Genomic DNA, 17,080 nt, shown 5'->3' on the forward strand with positions numbered 1-17,080 from the left:
ACTGAGCCTACCTTGGGAGATTCCCTTCACTGCTCTCAAGGAACCCTGAGAATGGTCTCCACTGGCCCTGGGGAGGCTCCTGGCCAGGATGACTCTGGATTGGCCAGGGCCACCAATGGGGGCTTTCCCGCAGGTACGAGGTGATGCAGTTCTGCTGGTTGCAACCAGAGCAGCGGCCCACGGCGGAGGAGGTGCACCTGCTGCTGTCTTACCTGTGCGCCAAGGGCACCACAGAGGCGGAGGAGGAATTCGAACGGCGCTGGCGCTCGCTGCGGCCCGGTGGAGGCGGCGGTGGCAGCATGGACCCCGGGCAGGGCGCGGCAGGCCTTGCACTGGGCGGCGCATCCGAGCTCGCTGCCGCCTCCTCCTTCCCGCTGCTGGAGCAGTTCGCGGGCGACGGCTTCCACGCGGACGGCGACGACGTGCTGACGGTGACCGAGACGAGCCGCGGCCTCAACTTCGAGTACAAGTGGGAGGCGGGCCGGGGCGTCGAGCCCTTCCCTCCGCCGGGGGCCGCGCCGAGCCCGGGCCGCGCCGCGCGCCTGCAGGAGCTGTGCGCCCCCGATGGCGCACCGCCGGGCGTGGTGCCCGTGCTCAGCGCGCACAGCCCCTCCCTGGGCAGCGAGTACTTCATCCGCCTGGAGGAGGCCGTGCCCGCCGCCGGCCACGACCCCGACTGCTCGGGCTGCGCCCCCAGCCCCCGAGACGCCCCGGACCAAGACTACGACTCAGACGGCAGCACCACCGCCTCTCTGGCCATGGAGCCGCTACTGGGCCACACGCCTCCCGCCGAGGGCCCGTGGAGCCGCTGCGACCACTACCCGTGCAGGAGCCGTGTCAGGGACCCGCCCTGCCCTTCTCGCTCGCCCTCTCCTGGGACCCCGATGCTGTCTGAGACTGGAGCTGATGACACAGACTGGGGCGTGGCCTTCTGCCCGCCCTTCGAGGATCCACTGGGAGCCTCTCCCTCCGGGAGCTCTGGGGCCCAGCCATCCTGGGGCGAGGAGGAACTGGAGGAGGCTGAGGCCCAAAGGGCTGCACAGCGTGGACACTGGAGCTCCAACGTATCAGCCAACAATAACAGTGCCAGCCGTGACCCAGACTCCTGGGACCCCGGCTATGTGGGTAGCTTCACAGACAGCTTCATGGATGACTGCCCCAGCCTAAACCAGACCCCACAGGCCTCCCCTGAGCTGGGCCACCTCCTGGCCCAGGAGGACCCCAGAGAGCCTCTGATCGTGCCACAGGCTGCCTCTGTTGGCCAGGAGCCAGGCCACTGCCTCCGCCTTCCCCTTCTGTGCCCTACCCAGGGCCTGGCACCTGCTGCCTGCCTGATCACATCCCCCTGGACAGAGGCAACTATATGTGGGGGTGACAACCCCCAGGTGGAACCCAAACTTGCCCAGGAAGCTGAGGGCATCACTGGACCCCAGTTGCCCCTTCCTTCTGTCCCCTCTCCATCCCATGAAGGAGCCCCACTTCCCTCAGAGGAGGCCAGTGCCCCTGATGCCATGCCTGCCTCACCTACACCTGCTGCCAGCAGCCGGATGACGGTCCCCGAACTGGCCCCTACCCTTGACAACAGCAGCATGTCCCCCGAGCTGGAGGGACCCAGCAGCGAGGATGAAGACACCACTGAGGCTACTTCAGGTGTCTTCACTGACTTGTCCAGCGACTGCCCACAGGCTGAGAAACCAGATGTAGTTCCAGCCTTGCGCTCTCTGCAGAAGCAGGCGGGAACCCCTGACTCCCTGGACTCGCTGGACATCCCATCGGCAGCCAGTGATGGTGGCTGTGAGGTCTTAAGCCCATCAGCTGCTGGGCCCCCTGGTGGACAGCCCCGTGCCCTGGATAGTGGCTATGACACAGAGAACTATGAGTCCCCTGAGTTTGTGCTAAAGGAGGCCCACGAGTCGAGTGAGCCTGGAGTCTTTGGAGAGCCGTCCTCTGAGGGTGAGACTCAGCTCCCCACCTCCCTTGGTGGCCTCAGTGAGAAGAACCCCTACCGAGACTCGGCTTATTTCTCGGACCTAGATGCAGAGTCCGAACCACTCCTGGGCCCTGAGAAGTGCAGTGGGGTCCAGACCTCCCAACTGGAACAGGGTCTGCAGAGCCCACAGGGTCCCGGGCAGCAGTCTGTGCAGGCTTCTCCTGGGCCTGGAGTGCTGGACAAGACACTGGTCCCTGGCTCTAGGGAGGCGCTGCTATCACCTCTGCAGCCCAAGGAGCCTTCCCCAGAGCCAGGTGTCTGCTCAGACAGTTCTGGGCCAGAGCCTCCTGGAGCCCAGGGCCCAGCTGAGGTACAGCCTGTGCCCAGCCCCAGCCGCTCCAAGTTTTTCCTGCTGACCCCAGTCCCAGTGAGCTCAGAAGGCAATGGCATGGAGCACCAGGGGCCCCCAGGAATGTTGTCAGGGCCAGCCCCTCTGGGACGGACAGGGAGTCCTGGCACCCCCAGACTCCCACTCTGCCTGGCCCTTCCTGGCCACTCTAGGGCCTTGGAGGGCCGAGCAGAAGAGGAAGAGGAGGACAGTGAGGACAGCGACGAGTCTGATGAGGAACTCCGCTGCTACAGCATCCAGGAGCCCAGCGAGGACAGCGAGGAGGAGTCGCCAGCAGTGCCCGTGGTGGTGGCCGAGAGTCAGAGTGCACGCAACCTGCGCAGCCTGCTCAAGATGCCCAGTCTGCTGTCTGAGACCTTCTGCGAGGACCTGGAGCGCAAGAAGAAGGCGGTGTCCTTCTTCGATGACGTCACAGTCTACCTCTTCGACCAGGTGGGCCTCTGCCGTGGGTAGCTATCTGCACAGGGCTAGGGTGCACGGCTGAGGAGGGTGGGATCCCTGGCCTGAGCCTGATCAGCCACTTCTGATCTCTCCAGGAGAGCCCCACCCGGGAACTCGGGGATCCTTTTCCGGGAGTAAAGGAGTCGCCCCCCGCGTTCCGGGTGGGTAGCCCAGGCTCCCCCAGCCGGCCTCGGCGGACTGAGCGCTCCCCTGACAGCTCCACGGTGGAAGAGGGTGAGCAGGGGGCAGGGGCTGGATAGTGACGTCATGGGAGGTGTGGCTCACCAGAATGGTGGGGGAGGGGCAATGGTGTCACAGGGCAGGGCCCAACTCTCGGCAAACAAAAGTGACCCGGGCTTTCAGGCAGCAGGTTCGAGTGGGACGATGACTTCCCTCTGGTGCCGGCCAAGGCGGCCTTAGCGACCACGCTGGACCCGGCTGTGCCAACCCCGGCTGCGCCCCCCACACCAGCTGCACCCTTTTCACGCTTCACCGTGTCACCCGCGCCTGCGTCCCGCTTCTCCATCACACATGTGTCTGACTCGGACGCCCAGTCCTTGGGAGGTGAGGTGCGGAAGGGACAAAAGGGCTTGGTGAGGGGGTGGCCTAGAGGGGTGCCGGTGGGCCAGAGGAAACAGCCCCATTGAGGCTAGGTACCTTGTCCAGGGCCACACAGCTACCCCCATCTGACCTTGCCCTCTTAGCAATGCCTGGCTTCTCCAAATCTTCAGGGCACAGCTGGCCAACACCTCCCAAGCCCTTGGACCCACCCTACCCAGGCAGGGACGTCTGCCTTCTCTGTCTCCCACCCCACTCTTCTCTGCCTGTCCCCTCTCCTGCCCCCCCAACCTGCTGTAGCCTTTTGCACCAGAAAGTTCCCAGCTTGGTGGTCTCCCTCCCCCAATGCGCCCTGCTCTGCCCTCACCCTCACCTGCTGCCCCATCTCGGACCACAAGTTCTTGCCAGAAGCAAGCTGTGTTCTGGGACGGTGTGGCCAGTAGCTAAGGCCCTTGGTGCTCAGGGATCTGTAGCCCACCCTGCCAGTCATGCCCCAGTCCACTGCCAGCACCTAACTCAGCTCTCATCTGGCAGGTCCTCCCCTCCCCCCGCAGTCCCACCTACCATGCCTGACAAGTTCCTTTCCTGCAGCTGGCTCCTGCAAAACCCACTTCCTCTGGGAAACCTCCCTGCCTCTCACCCCCTCATATAGACCCAGCCCTTCCCCAGCTGCCCTTGGCCTATGGCTGCAGCCTTATGGGAAGGGCTTGTCATCCTCACCCCGGCCACATAAGCAGTTGCATGACCCTGGACATTCCCTTCCTGTTCAGGCCTCAGTTTCCCCAGTGTAAAAGCAGGACATTTGCTAAGCGTAGTTGGGTCTGAGTCAAGATGATATGGTGGGAAGACACAGGCGGATCTACTGCAGTAGAGGCCTGCACGTGCACCAGGCAGAGTCATGGGGCAGGAGGGGCCTCTGGCATCTCCCCACTGTGCTCACATGGCACCCCTTCTTTGCCAGGCCCTGCAGCAGGTGCTGGGGGTGGAGGCACAGAGGCTTGAGATCCAGGTGGCTCAACCCTGAGGAGGCTGGTGTCACTGGAGCCCCTGTCATCCTGTCCCAGGCAGCAGCAAAGATGGTGACAGGAAATGAGTGGGGACTGTGGTCCTGCAGGTTCCAGGGCCACAGTGCCCCCAACAGCGTCCTAGAGAAGCAGGTGGACTCCAGGTGGACAAAAGGCCTGTCTGCAGACCTGGATGGCAGACTGGCTGTCCTGGGGGCACAGTGTGTCCTGGACTCCGGGGTTTGCTGCCAGCCCCTGAGGATGCCTGAAGCCCAGGGGCCCATGAGTGTCTGTACACGCACATGCACTCGAGGGGTTTCACACCCCTGAGCAGTCCCCTAGCCTGCAGCTGCCTTCCTGCCATGGTTGCTGCTGTCGAACTGGTTGGCCTCAGGCCACGGGACCCCACTCTTGGCCACTGCCGAGCTGTGTGTTCATAGGACACTCAGCCAAGGGAGGTACAGGGCCAGGAGTCCCTTTCTGGCCCTTCTGCCCATCCCACTTGGGTCTGGGTTTGCTCAGTGCAAGGACAGGCCCCTGGGCTCCTTGTCCTTAGCTCAATCTAGCTGTTTCCCCTTCACTTCTTGGCCATGAGCCCCCCCCACAGGGTCTGGGCTGCTCCTGCCTGGGTCCCCGAGTAGTAGGGAGAGGCTTCCAGGCTGCAACACTGCCCGGTGTGGCTGGGCCGGTTCTAGAGGTGCCCTTGGCAGTGGGCAGTGCCCCTCCACAGAGCAGTACCTGGTCCCATCCCCAGGTGGCCAAAGGAGAGTGGGGGCTGCATCCCATAGTCAGTGTGGGGGCTCCTGCCTGCAGGAAGGGCGTGGAGAAGCGCAGGGCTGGGCGGGGGGGAGGGCAGCACAGGGAATATTTTTGTAACTTGCTGGAGCAAATGGAAATGGGGTGATTCTAAGTTATTGTTGCCAAAGACATGTAAAGTTTATTGTTGCTTTGGGGGTGGGGGACTTGTTTTGGTTTATGTTTTTATTTTCTATTAGTTTGAGGCTTAGGACGCTGGTGCAATGATTTTCTTGTTCTTTTGTTTTATTTTGTTTGTTTTTAAAGAGAAATCAAGCTAAGAAAAACAGCCTTCATGCTTGGCGTGTTTTCTTTTGGGGTCTGCAGCTAATGCCCAGGATGGAACAGGGCTGGGGTGGGACCCAGTTATCAGGCCTTTCCTCCATCCTGTACACTCTGATAACCTGGCCCACTGTGCCCAGGTGGGAAGGTCCCTAAACCGCCCTTTCTGCCCCCAAATTGGCTCAGCCTAGGCAGCTGAAGAGGGTAAACCCCCGACTTTCCCAGGGCAGCTGTCTCCTGCTCTTCCAGGGACAGGTCCCAGGCTTGGCCCAGCGGTGGATAAAGTAGGAGGCAGGAGACTTTGCAAAAGTCGGGGCTTCTGTGCTCACCTGCTCTGGTTCTGGGCCTGGGTCCAGCCCAGGTATGCCTCCTGTGCAGTGTGTTGACAGTGATAGGCGGTTCAGGCCTCCAAAGGCCTTCTTGGAGGGTCAAGGAAGGAAGAAACTCTGCCTGGGACTTCTCCCCAGACCAGGGCTGCTGTCACCAGGGCAGGTCAGCAGGCTGTACTGTACCCAAAGATGTCACATAGCACAGATCTGATGATAATGTTTTTAGTCCTAAGTTTCAGAAGCCCAGCCCCTACAGGAACAGATGGGCGGGGCACCCAGGCATCCTGGGGCAGAATCTAGGCACAGGACATGCTCCAGCCAGTGGGCACACAGCTGGTGACCCAGGCCACTGCACCTGCCAACTGGGACCAAGGAGGAAATGTGTGAAGCTGGAGGGGTAGAGCCTACAGAGACCATTGTAAGGGGGCAGAGACCACTGTGGGGGGGCAGAGGCCATTGTGGACGGGGCTGGGTCTGCATCCAGGCACAGCAGGCAGGGCCTGCAGGAAAGGACAAATAACTTCTGAACAGGGCAAGAAGTTCCCCACCCTGTGCTCCTGCTGTCCCCCACCCCCGGCTGACATATCACACTCTACACAGGTGAGTAGCCCATTTATTGACCAGATGTGGGAGCTAAAAGCAGCATGGGCCAGGCATGGTGGCACATGTCTGGAATCCGAGCACTCGGGAGACTGAGGCAGGAAGATCCAGAGTTCAAGGCCAGCCTGGACTACATAGCAAGACCCTGTTTCAAAGTTACAACAAAGGCGGCGGCGGTGTGGGAGCGTGAGCCCTTACAGCTATAAGCTGAAAGTGTGTCCCTGCACTCAGGGACACAGAAGGCTCCGCAGCCCTCAGAGAGCCAACCCCTCTGCCAGGGCGGCCCCATGGCCAGCTGGCCTCGCCTCTTAGCTGCTCCTCCTCATTGGGCCCTGCCCAGGAGCAGTGGGGATCCAGCACAGTCCAGGCTGAAGTGAGAGGAAGCCGGGAGGTGGGAGGCTTGGAGATGGTGCGCTACACAGGAACACACAGGTGGCAATAATCAGTTATGTGGGTGGGAAACAGTGGCCATGCAGCTGTGGCTGTCAGCTGAGGAGGGGGGCAGACCTGTCATTGGTCACTGTTGGCTTCAGCTGGACATTGGCGAAGGGGTTCCTGAGAAGAGAAGAGTAGTTTCAGTTCAGGACAGGTGCCATGCATGAGCTGTGACACCCTGGCTACTCAGCGACCTCCAGCACTGTACCCCAAGGCCAAGACTTAGAGGCGGGGCCAGGACTAGGTGCTATCTGCAGGGCCTGCTTGCCCCACATGCTTCAGGCAGGGCAACCTTTCCAGGGCCAGTGGTGGTGGTGGGGCCAGCAGTATCCCTCCCAGTTCAGAGGCAGATGCTCCTTGAGACAGCCCTGAGTAGGGTCCCCTGCAGTTTGGTAACCCCCCCACCCCAAATCAGGTCAAGCCCAAGGCGTAGATGGACCCTTGAATGGACAACCTATCTACACAGAGGCCACAGCTCAGCAGGCCACACAGAAGCTGGTCCTGGCATGCAGAGTGCCATAGGAGGCACGCCATAGACAGGCAGACAGGACAGACACGAGGTGCACGCACCAGCACCACAGTTGGGGTGGTCACCATGCCTCTGCAGTGGGGTTGACCACCTCCTTGGTTGGATAGCAGTTTCCCCTGCTGAGGGCTTGGCCACTTCCCCAGGGAAACTGAGCCCTCCCCGCAAACAGCCCCCAGGACCATAGCTGATGCACAATAGGACTCAAGACAAGAAGTGGGAATGGAACAGACGAGCACAGATGGGCAGGTCCCTGTGGGAGCCTCTCCTCCTTGCAGTCCCCATCAGGCTCAGGAGGGCCCATCCCAGCGGGGACAGCACAGAACAGCAGGTGGGAGAAGTCAGGCAGCTGCATGGTGACAGCACAGAATGGCGCATTGACACAGGGACTTAGAGGCACAGGACTGCACTCCCAGGGAAGCACGCTTTGGCTCTGGAGCCGTTACCTGGAGAGGGGTCACCTCTGGCCCAGCTGGGTCCTCAGGAGTCTGGGGAGGGGGGGCAGCAGCAGGCCCGCGGGCGGGTGGGCAGGCACTCTGTCCAGCGTGCCCGGGAAGACCCACATGGGTGGGGCTTCTCCCTATGCCTTCCTGAAGACTGTTTTCTACAAATCTGAAACACTTTGACTCTGAGGTTTTCAAAGGGTGAAACACTGGGGGCAAGACTGACAGGTGCACACCAGCTTTCCCCTCTCAGCCAGTGTCTGAGCACCCTGCACCCACCCCACTGCTTGCCACCTTTGCTTCAGTGTGCGATCAAAGGCCACTGTCAACTCTGCCTGCACCTCAGGCCTTGCCCCACGCTGGGCTTTTCTTCTGGTCTGGGCAGGTGGGCTTCACCATCCCCACCTGCAGGCAGGTTGGGCCGCCTGGGTTGCAAAGGTGAGGATCCTGCCACTTTGCCAGGCTGCCCTCAGTATACTCTGCCTCTGAGAGAGGCTCCCAGGCCTGGGCTCAGAGCAACAGGCCCTGGGAATTCTTGGATGGGGGCATACGTTCCTATTGAGGGTCTGGGACAGAACAGGACAAAGAACAGACCTGCCCCAGGTACCAGAGCAGGGAGGCCAGCCCTGGATCACGTGCAGAGAAGGGAGAGCGGTTTGCAGGACACCTGAAGGAAGTTGTCGGTCCCCAACCAGGCCCAATGGGGAAGCTCAGACCTAGAAAATGCCTCAATTGAGACCTTTGTCCTCTAACACTCACTGTCTTATCTCTCCCCCACAAACCGTGAGACCTCTCACGGTTATAGTATGGGTAGGGCCACCCATACTATGAGGTTCTGAAGAAATGGGGGCTTGGGACTCCAAGCACTGTCAGGCCAGAGCCTCTGCCCACCAACATGGCCAAAGGCCTGGCTCACCTCCCCAAGACCACAATCCTATGAGAGGAAAGGCTGGGCAGTCACCAAGTTCTGGAACAGTGTGGAAAGCAGGTGCTCGTGAGTGACCCTAGGGGCACACCTGCGTGATCCCTTTGGGGCTGGAGTCTAACCCTGAGATGGCAGAATGACCAGATTTGGAGCTTCAGGCCACTGCAAGGTCTTGTTCTGTGTGTCCCAGTAAACAGAATCTGAGGACCTCTGTCCCTACCAGAGAACATGTCTCCTTCTGAACACACTGTCAAGCGGACACATGAAATAAACCTCCAAGGGATATAGACAGAATGTGGGGTCCCCAGCCAAGGAAGGTCACCAAGAGGCATCCAAAAGCAAGAGGACCTGGAGACAAAGCGTACTCCAAGTGGGACACAGGGAGAGCCAGGCGCACTGCCTTGGGACCTAGGGTCAGCAGCTTTCACACACGCAGTGTGCCCTCTCCCTGCACAGAGAGGGACCTCAGGGTCAGATGTGGCTGAGAGGCATCACTGTGGAGATGTTCCCACAGCAGAGGCTGTCGGGAGGCTCCTGCCAGCCCAGTGGAGGACTGGGATTTCCCTCTCCAGCCCCTCGGGCAGTGGTCTGGGAGGGACACCATGACCAGAAACCTACAAGAACCCCGCTCTCTGCAGCCTGCAACCTTCACTCTCTGTCCCACAGAACTTTCTGTGAGAACCATTTATGATGATTTTCCAATTCAACCACTGGAAACAAGCATAATAATTCTGAGAATGTCACAGAATTCTGTGACTCTGTCACAGACGGTTTCAAGCCTCAAGATGATTTAGGGCAGTGCCCAGTACTGAGACACCCCATACTCCATCTCCGAAGTGTTTCGTGCATCCTGGAGTGGAAGCACTCCCAGAATCAAGTCAAGGGTGGCCAGCCTCTGCTGGCCAAAATGGACACAGCCTGGTGCTCGCCACTCCCATGGCCCTAAGATAGGGGTGGGGCTGTGCTGGAGTGGACACCCACAAACAGCACAGGTAGCTTTTGACCTCCCCCCACCAGGTGAGTGGACAGGCCAGGCAGACTGCAGCTGGGAAGGCTTGGGAACAACTCAAGAGGCTGTGGTGCAGCACCAGGCTGGCACCACCACCATCTACCCTTGCCCCAGGTCTGTGCCTTAGCCTTTGCACCAGCCATTCTGTGCCTTTAGCTGTCTGCATGCCTCTGCAGGTGAGGTCAGCATAGGCCCCAGCACACAGAGGGACCTGGGGTGGGCAGTGAGGTGGGGAGGGGTCTGCCAGGCTTGGGGACAAGACATGCAGACTTCCCAGACAGCATCTTGGAGGGATGGAGATGGAGGAGGGAAAAGCGGCTTGCCCAGGCTCCTCCAGGGGCACTGCTATCTCATCCCCAAACTTAAGGAGCATTTTCCCACAGAACTCTCCAGAATTCATGCTGCAGAGAACCTAATACAAGCAGTAACAGTAGCAAGGGTTCAAGACCTGCCTGAGACAGTGACCACTGTCCTCCATGGGATGCAGGTCCTGGCTTCCTATGCCACCCTCCCCATGGTTGAGTGGGAGGGCAGTGGGAAGTCCCCTTGGAGGACAACGTGCAAGCAGTGCTGCCTGACCTGGCACAGCACTCCCTGCTCTCAGACATTCATCTAGGCTTGCTTCCCCAGCACTGAGGAAAAGAGACTGTCACCAAAGAGGAGCTTGGAGGACCTGGCGAGGGACCCATGTGTGCCCTCAGAAGGCTGCTTCTGGGCATCTTGGCTACTGTCTTGGACCATGTGGGCAGGCAGAGGGGACCCAGAATAGGCAAGATCAGATGGCATTTTTGCCTAGTATGGCCCTGGATCAACCTATCCCCAGGACTCTGACCCTGGGCCCAGGCCCCACCCAGCTGTGATACTCACCATGCCCTGCTCAGAACCACCTCCCCACCCCGGCACACATAACCAGAAGAGTACCCACGCAAGCACTGTGGGGTCAGCAGGGAGAGGCCTGGCCCCAGCTGCTCGCTAGGGGTCAACCTTTGATTGTGGTCTAAGCATCAAGCAGGGCAGGAAAGGACATGGAGGGCCAGGTCAGTCCCACACCCAGCAGTGAGGGCAGCGATGGGGCAGCCAGCACCAGGCCCACAAGACTCCAGGCAGAAGAAGGAGACCCAGGAGTCTGAAGACGGAACCAGTAGAAGGAAGGCCCAGAACCCAGAGCAGGCAACCTGGCAGACCCCCCCAGGCCCTGCCAGGCAGCCGGGCCCCTCCTGTTCCGGCTGCCCTGGCTCAGGCCAGGGAGTCCGTCCAGAGCCACTGCAGATGGAGACAGATGGGCACAAGATGACCAGTGCAACTTACTAACTCTAGTCAGGGGCAGCTCAAAATCTGGCCACTTCCGCATCGGCACTGCAAGGAAACACAAGGCTTGTTGGTGGAGCTGCATGGCGTGGGAGGGGGGACTGGGGGCTTGGTGGGGAAGCAGAGGCCAGAGAGGGGGGATACCGGGTACCAATATAGGCTCCCTCAAGGGAGGGAGCCCTTGAGCACAGGATACCAGCTGGCTGGCAGAGAAGTGGGATTCCAGCCCCCAAGGGTACCTGCAGGACCCTCCTTGCTCACAGGTCTGTAGGAAGCCTGAGCCAGCACAGGCAGCGTGATCTACTCCCTCTGGAGTCTGCATCAGGCCCCATGAGGCCTTGCTCTCTCATTCAGAGCAGTGGGCCATCCTGGACACCTTCAGCAAGCATGGTGAAGGCAGCAGCAGTGACACCCAACCCAGATAGGCTGGCACTGTCTGCAAGCCTAGGTTATTCCAACTAATGACCCCGAGGTACTCTGCATACAGTCCCAAGTGCTCCGCAGAGGAACAAGACTGAGGATGGGCTGCAAGCTGGGGTGCACAGAGGCACAGCCTGACCCACACAGCCCCGACACACGCCAGGGAACTGGAAGGAGGCTCCAAACCCAACTGGATGCAATAAATAAAACTTTTATTCAAACAAACTGCAGTACAGGGCACATTTCAAATTTTTTTTTTTAAAAAAAAAGGAAAGGAAAAAGGAAAAAAATATTTTCAGCACTTTTCATCTTCATACAAGTTTTGCTGTTTTGTGTCTACATTCATCCACTGCATGGAATCCCCTGGATTTGAAATCTTTTAGCAAAGTTAGAACACGGAAGGTTCTTTACACAGGTCCAGGTTCTGGCTGTGCTTTCCTTTAATATAAAGCGGGGTCTGTCTGTGCCTGAGCTGCTGCTCGCAGACACCACCAGCCATGTCCTAGTCCTTGGCAGGGGTGTGGGAAGGGTTTTATTAACCCACATCGGAAAGAGGCCGTCCACAGCTTCACAAGGGCTCCTGCCAGCCACAGGGCTGAGCCTGGCTGTGCCTTGGCTCGGCTGCCCACAATTCAGTGTGTGAAGAGACAAAACCAGTAGCCACTGAGTTCAGTGTGCTTGTCTCTAACGTCACCAAGACACACAAAAAGACGAGAGTACTTAGGAGGCCGCAGGGCAGGGACTACCTGCTGCCCTGATGGGAGGTGTGGGCAGCCTGCCCAGAGTCCTCCTAGGCCAGCCTCGCCAGGCTGGCCACACATACCCTGCCCCCTGCAGCCCGGTGGCCACAGGTGACCACGACTCCCTCACAAGGCTGGTTAAAGAAACGATTTCCAAAAATCGTGGGGGTGGGGATCGTCTCTGGAGGTCTTTGGAATGTCTGCGTGCGGCCGGGCACTGAGGGCTCCCGACCCCTGCTCCTGCCAGTGAGGTAAGGCCACCCCCGCTGTGGAGATGCCGTGCTCTGCCCTACGTACACCTGCCCAGCAGTGTCCGTGGAGAAAAGGCCCAGTGCCTGGCCTGGTGGGCAGGTTGGGCCGGGCGGGGGGCTGTGACCTCCCTCCCAGGAGTGGCCAGCTTCCTCAGGAGGCTCCCCTCCCCGAGCTCAGCAGGAGCCCCCTTTCTTGGTGCAGCCCTTGGAAGGGACCTGGGGCAGGCCAGGGTCCCCAGGCCTAAGTCCCCTCCCTGTTCTAGAAGACACCAGCACACTGGGGTCAGATGCAGAGTAACAGTACGTACACCAGAGTCCATGCATATCTGTTTTTGTTTTCAGGAAAAAAAAAAAGTCCTTTTTTCCTGTTTGTTTGTTTTTTTGTTTTTTTTTTTTTTTTTGATTTTTTTTTTTCTTCAAACTCTAGACCTGGCTTGTGGCGAGGCATAAAAAGGGGTGTGCGTAGTGAACACCACAGGGCCGGCAGTGGGAGAGGACGCTGCTCGCCACCCGGCTGGCAGACCCTGCCTGGCAATTCCTGCACAAGGCTGGGGACACACGGGTGGGGGTGTGAGCACGGGGGCACAGGGAGCAGCACCATGGACCCTGGGGGATCACAGAGTCTGGGGTCACCAACCAAAAGGCGGGAGAGCGGGTGGGAAAGAAAACCCAAGAACAAACCAACGAGAGCTGAGGAGGGAAACCGACGGAGGCGGGGGAAGGGCTCTTCAGAGCAGCTGCCTGTGGTCAGCGTCCTCACACTGTGGACACCAGCGTGCTACTGCCACTGTGGAACAAAGCACAGGACAGCTGCCCAGGTGCGTGCCCATCGCTGGCCAGGGGCAGCAAGCCACCCAGTCTTGGGGACAGTGATGAAGAAGCCACAACAAGGCTACACCCCAGGGGACAGAGGCGGCAGCAGCTTCAGCCCTTGGTGCTGCCCCACCAGGTACTATAGAGGCACAGCCAAGGCAAGGCGGGTGGGCCACCTCCCCAACCCTGCCCTTGCCCCTGGGTGGACAGGGCAGGCCTGAACGCTAGGAAAGAGGAAGGAGGGGAGAGATTCTTGCTCTGCACCAAAAGAGTGGGAACCCAAGGGAGGAGGGTGGGTTCCAGCTTGAGTGGCGGCTCAGAGCCAAGCTGAAGAAGAGGTGGTTTCTAGGTCCCAAGGAAGGGGGCTACCCCAGGTGAGCCCCAGGTCACCCACCCACAGTCCCAAGAACAAGTCTGAAGCCCCTTACCTGCTCACAGACCGTGCCCCGTAGTCATCCAGACCCTGGAGAGTAAAGACAGAACAGTCAGGCTGGACCCAGGGGCCTGAGGCCGAGCTCCTGCTGCCATCCCAAGTCCCCAGCACCATTCATGTGGGGACAACCCTGCCCCTGGGGTTCAGACTGGGCTCCCTGGAATGGTGGCCTTTCTCCACCTGTCCACCCTATCTCTGGCCACAATGGTCCTAGGCCTCCAGAGCCCATGGTTCCAATACTGACCTTCCAAATTAATTAGGACATCTCCTTGTCATGCTGGTGATTGACTGGATTGTGTGGGTTTTCAGCACATACAGGACAGGTCACTCAGGACCCCAGTTTGCACATATATGGCAGGGCCTCCCTCAATGCTGAGCCCAGAAAGAGCACCTGCCACTCACTTGGAAGGAGAGGTCCCCTGGAAAGCTAGGGCCACACGCTAGCCATGGGAGTGGGTGCCAGGAGTTGACTGGCAGAGACTTCCAAGGAAGGTGGCTGTGGCTTGCCTCACACAAGCCTGGACTGACCCTCAGCCATATAGTCCGAGTACCCAGACCCCAACTGGAGATTCTCGGAGATGTCCTGGCCACGGGCAAGCCATTACAGCCCAGGAGGGGACGTACGGGGCATGAGTTGGTTGTAGACAGCTGCCCTCACTCATTAGGCTGGCCTGGTCCCGGGTATCAGAGGATGGTGAGTTCACTCTCCCCAGCCACCTTCTAGGCCAGCCATGTCCACATATAGACGCCACACCCCAGGGAAGGGTAGTGACCAGACTATGGCTGGCAGAGGACCACTGTATGGGACTAGTGCCTAGCAGGGATCCACAAAGTGTGGGGCCACAAATTCCAAACCACAGAGAATTCACCCCAGGCCTGTCAGACAGGAGACCCAGACACCAACCAGCATCAGCCCCTCTGTGGAGGTTCCAAAATGAGGCTCCTGACCAAGTGCATGGTCCCCCATTCCAGGTTCACCCCAGTCCCAGGCCTGAGCACTCACCTGGGAAAAGGCAGGCACAGCCACACTGTAGGGCCTCTGCTTAAAGGTGCCAGCTGTCTGGGAGGGGAAGGCCCGGGATGATGTGCTGTAGTCAGGCGGAGGAATGGCCAGGTCGTCTTTGTCCAGCAGGTTGCCGGTGCTGCTGCTCTTGCCCTGCTGCAGGCTGTGGAGATGCGGGCTCAGAGCTGGCTGGGCAGCGAGGCCCCACAATACCCCCGGGAAGTCCAACACATGGGCCAGAGTGACCCACCCTTGCCTTCCCCAGCCTCGCTCAGCCCCACCCAGCTGCTTCCAGCAGTCGAGGCCGTAGCTGCACTGACCCCATGGGCCTCCTCCTTCTAGCCTCTGCCTCCTATGGGCTGGTCGTCCTGGACCTAGGCATGAAGATGTACCAGGAGGAAGTTGCCATGATGCTCACTGAGGGAGCCCTGCACTGACTGGCAATACTCGCGCTATTAGGTCCAGCTGAGATTCCCAAGGGCCAAGAGAACCCGAGGAACTGTGAGAGACTGGGTCCTGGCACCCAGGAGGTGGCAGGTAGCGGGGGGGGGGTGTGTGTCCCCTACCTGGACAATCACCCCACATAGCACCCGCTATTCCTCTCAGCACCCTCAGAGCTCTTAGATCAGCCATTTTCAAGAATACCACCCAACTCCACAGCACCCTCATCCCCACCCCACCCTGCAGGACTCAAACGGGCAGCGGCAGCTCCGTGAGGCAGAGGAGTCCAAAGCCCAGACCAGCTCTATGCCAAGGGAGCTGGGCAGGCCCTCATTCTCCTCACAGCCTTGCTCTAGGGCTGAGGGCCAGGTGCACCCAGACTGTACGCTTACCTCATGTGTAACCGGTCACTGCCATCACTGTCCAAGACCCGGGTGTAGGAGAAGGGAAACCAACCCCTCCTGGAACAGAGACCCAGGTGAGGGTCCATGCCCACTCCATAGGCACCACAGGCAGGGAAGCATCAGCAGCCTGCCACCCCAGTGACCCCCACCCTATCCCAAGTCCCAACACTTCCCCAAGCCTAGCTACACCCAACTGTAGATGGACAGACCAGGGAGACTAAGGCACACTAGCCCTAAGGGTAAGGAGGCTTGGTGGGGGGCCTTGTGGGACCCAAATAGAGCTGCACCCCACCTGCCACAAAGCCCCTCAACATGCTGGGACATGGCACTAAGACTACAGAAGACAATGAAAGATAGGCAGGCAGGGCAGGGCCTCCACTTCTTAGGAACCTTGCCCAACCTCCTCCTTAGGCCCATGGTTTCCACTCGGCCACAGCAAAGCTCAGTTAAGACTTTCTTTCCCAGTTGTGGTTATAATGTCACATGGGCCAGGTCCCTCTCTGGCCAAAAGATACCTGGACAAAAACAGCAGCCCTGGGAAGGGGCGGCCCCCAGGTTGAGCAAGAGTGGGTTCTTGGCACACCTTGTCTGCAGCAGGTATTAGGTTGGGATATGACAGGCCACCCTGTGACTTGGTAATATACAAGAACAGAGCAGATGCTGGGGAAGCACAGAAGCTGTGAGTCTCCGGTTAGCCAAGACCTGCTCTGCTTCAACATGAGAAATGGTCAGGTGTGCTATGGCATGTACCCATGTGGGACACCATGCCCTGGGCCAAATCAGGTGGCAAGGGAAGATGACTGAGCAGTGGAGGTAAGGTCTGGGAAAGACCACTGCTGTGTGGAGGAAACCCTGGGACCATGTTCCTCCTTGCTACCCAGGAGAGGCTATATGGCATGGATTACCAGCCTAATAAAGAACCCAGTGTTGCCAGCACATCTGGACACTGCTGCCCCTGTGTGCTTGCTGAAGGGGGCCAGGATGCCACAAACTCACTCCCCTGCCTGATGCTGGTGGCTCATGCCTGTAATCCTAGCTACTTAGAAGGCTGAGATCAGGAGGATCATGGCTTGAGGCGAGCTCAAACAGTTCACAAGACCCTCATTCTCCAAAAAATACCAGAGAATGGACTGGGGGTGTGGCTCAAATGGTACAGTGCCTGCATTGTAAGTGAAGTTCAAATCCCAGTCCCACCAAAAACCACCAAACCAAACAAACACCAAAAACTCTCTCCCCCCTTAGGTGGATGCTCACATCTTGGTCTTCTCACTCTCGCCATAGTGCCAGCCATCACGGGCCTCGGGAACCAGCAGGGTGATGAGGTCGCCCTCCTTGAAGCTCAGCAGAGTGCTGTTGTCCCCGGCCGCGTGGGAAAAAATGGCTTTGACCCGCATACGGCCATTGCGCTCCAGGCCGGCTGCCATAGAGCTCGAGCGTGGCAGGGTCTTGTTCTCGGCTGCTGGGACAACGGGGTGGGTGTGAGGGGACTGTCCGTCGCAGACGGAGCCCAGCTAGAGGACAGGGAACCTGGATGCGGTGGTGACGACACTCATAGGCTGGACACTGGGTAGGATGAAAGGA

The 17,080-nt window shown here is 59.4% G+C and overlaps 2 protein-coding genes across 16 annotated transcripts in view; one reads left to right on the plus strand and one right to left on the minus strand.

The window, feature by feature from the left end:
• Positions 1 to 5,426, plus strand: part of Aatk (apoptosis associated tyrosine kinase) — a 38,123-nt gene extending 32,697 nt beyond the window's left edge. For 10 of the 12 annotated variants that reach the window (XM_074044911.1, XM_074044907.1, XM_074044915.1 and 7 more), the window contains 4 exons: positions 134 to 2,771; positions 2,876 to 3,014; positions 3,144 to 3,349; positions 4,300 to 5,426. In XM_074044911.1, coding sequence (XP_073901012.1) covers positions 134 to 2,771; positions 2,876 to 3,014; positions 3,144 to 3,349; positions 4,300 to 4,362 — 3,046 coding nt within the window. In that variant the 3' untranslated portion in view covers positions 4,363 to 5,426. The remainder of the gene's footprint in view (positions 1 to 133; positions 2,772 to 2,875; positions 3,015 to 3,143; positions 3,350 to 4,299) is intronic. The other 2 variants (XM_074044908.1, XM_074044919.1) reach the window with 1 other exon arrangement.
• A 919-nt stretch (positions 5,427 to 6,345) lies between these two features.
• Positions 6,346 to 17,080, minus strand: part of Baiap2 (BAR/IMD domain containing adaptor protein 2) — a 72,719-nt gene continuing 61,984 nt past the window's right edge. Inside the window, exons 10-15 of one of the 4 annotated variants that reach the window (XM_074044923.1) lie at positions 16,754 to 16,955; positions 15,488 to 15,556; positions 14,655 to 14,817; positions 13,647 to 13,681; positions 10,999 to 11,042; positions 6,346 to 6,903 (exon numbers count right to left, since the gene is read on the minus strand). In XM_074044923.1, coding sequence (XP_073901024.1) covers positions 11,015 to 11,042; positions 13,647 to 13,681; positions 14,655 to 14,817; positions 15,488 to 15,556; positions 16,754 to 16,955 — 497 coding nt within the window. In that variant the 3' untranslated portion in view covers positions 6,346 to 6,903; positions 10,999 to 11,014. Of the gene's footprint in view, positions 6,904 to 10,994; positions 11,043 to 11,609; positions 13,193 to 13,646; positions 13,682 to 14,654; positions 14,818 to 15,487; positions 15,557 to 16,753; positions 16,956 to 17,080 lie in introns of those variants that run through there. The other 3 variants (XM_074044922.1, XM_074044920.1, XM_074044921.1) reach the window with 3 other exon arrangements.

Source organism: Castor canadensis, chromosome 11 (assembly GCF_047511655.1).
Source record: "Castor canadensis chromosome 11, mCasCan1.hap1v2, whole genome shotgun sequence".
Lineage (NCBI taxonomy): Eukaryota > Metazoa > Chordata > Mammalia > Rodentia > Castoridae > Castor > Castor canadensis.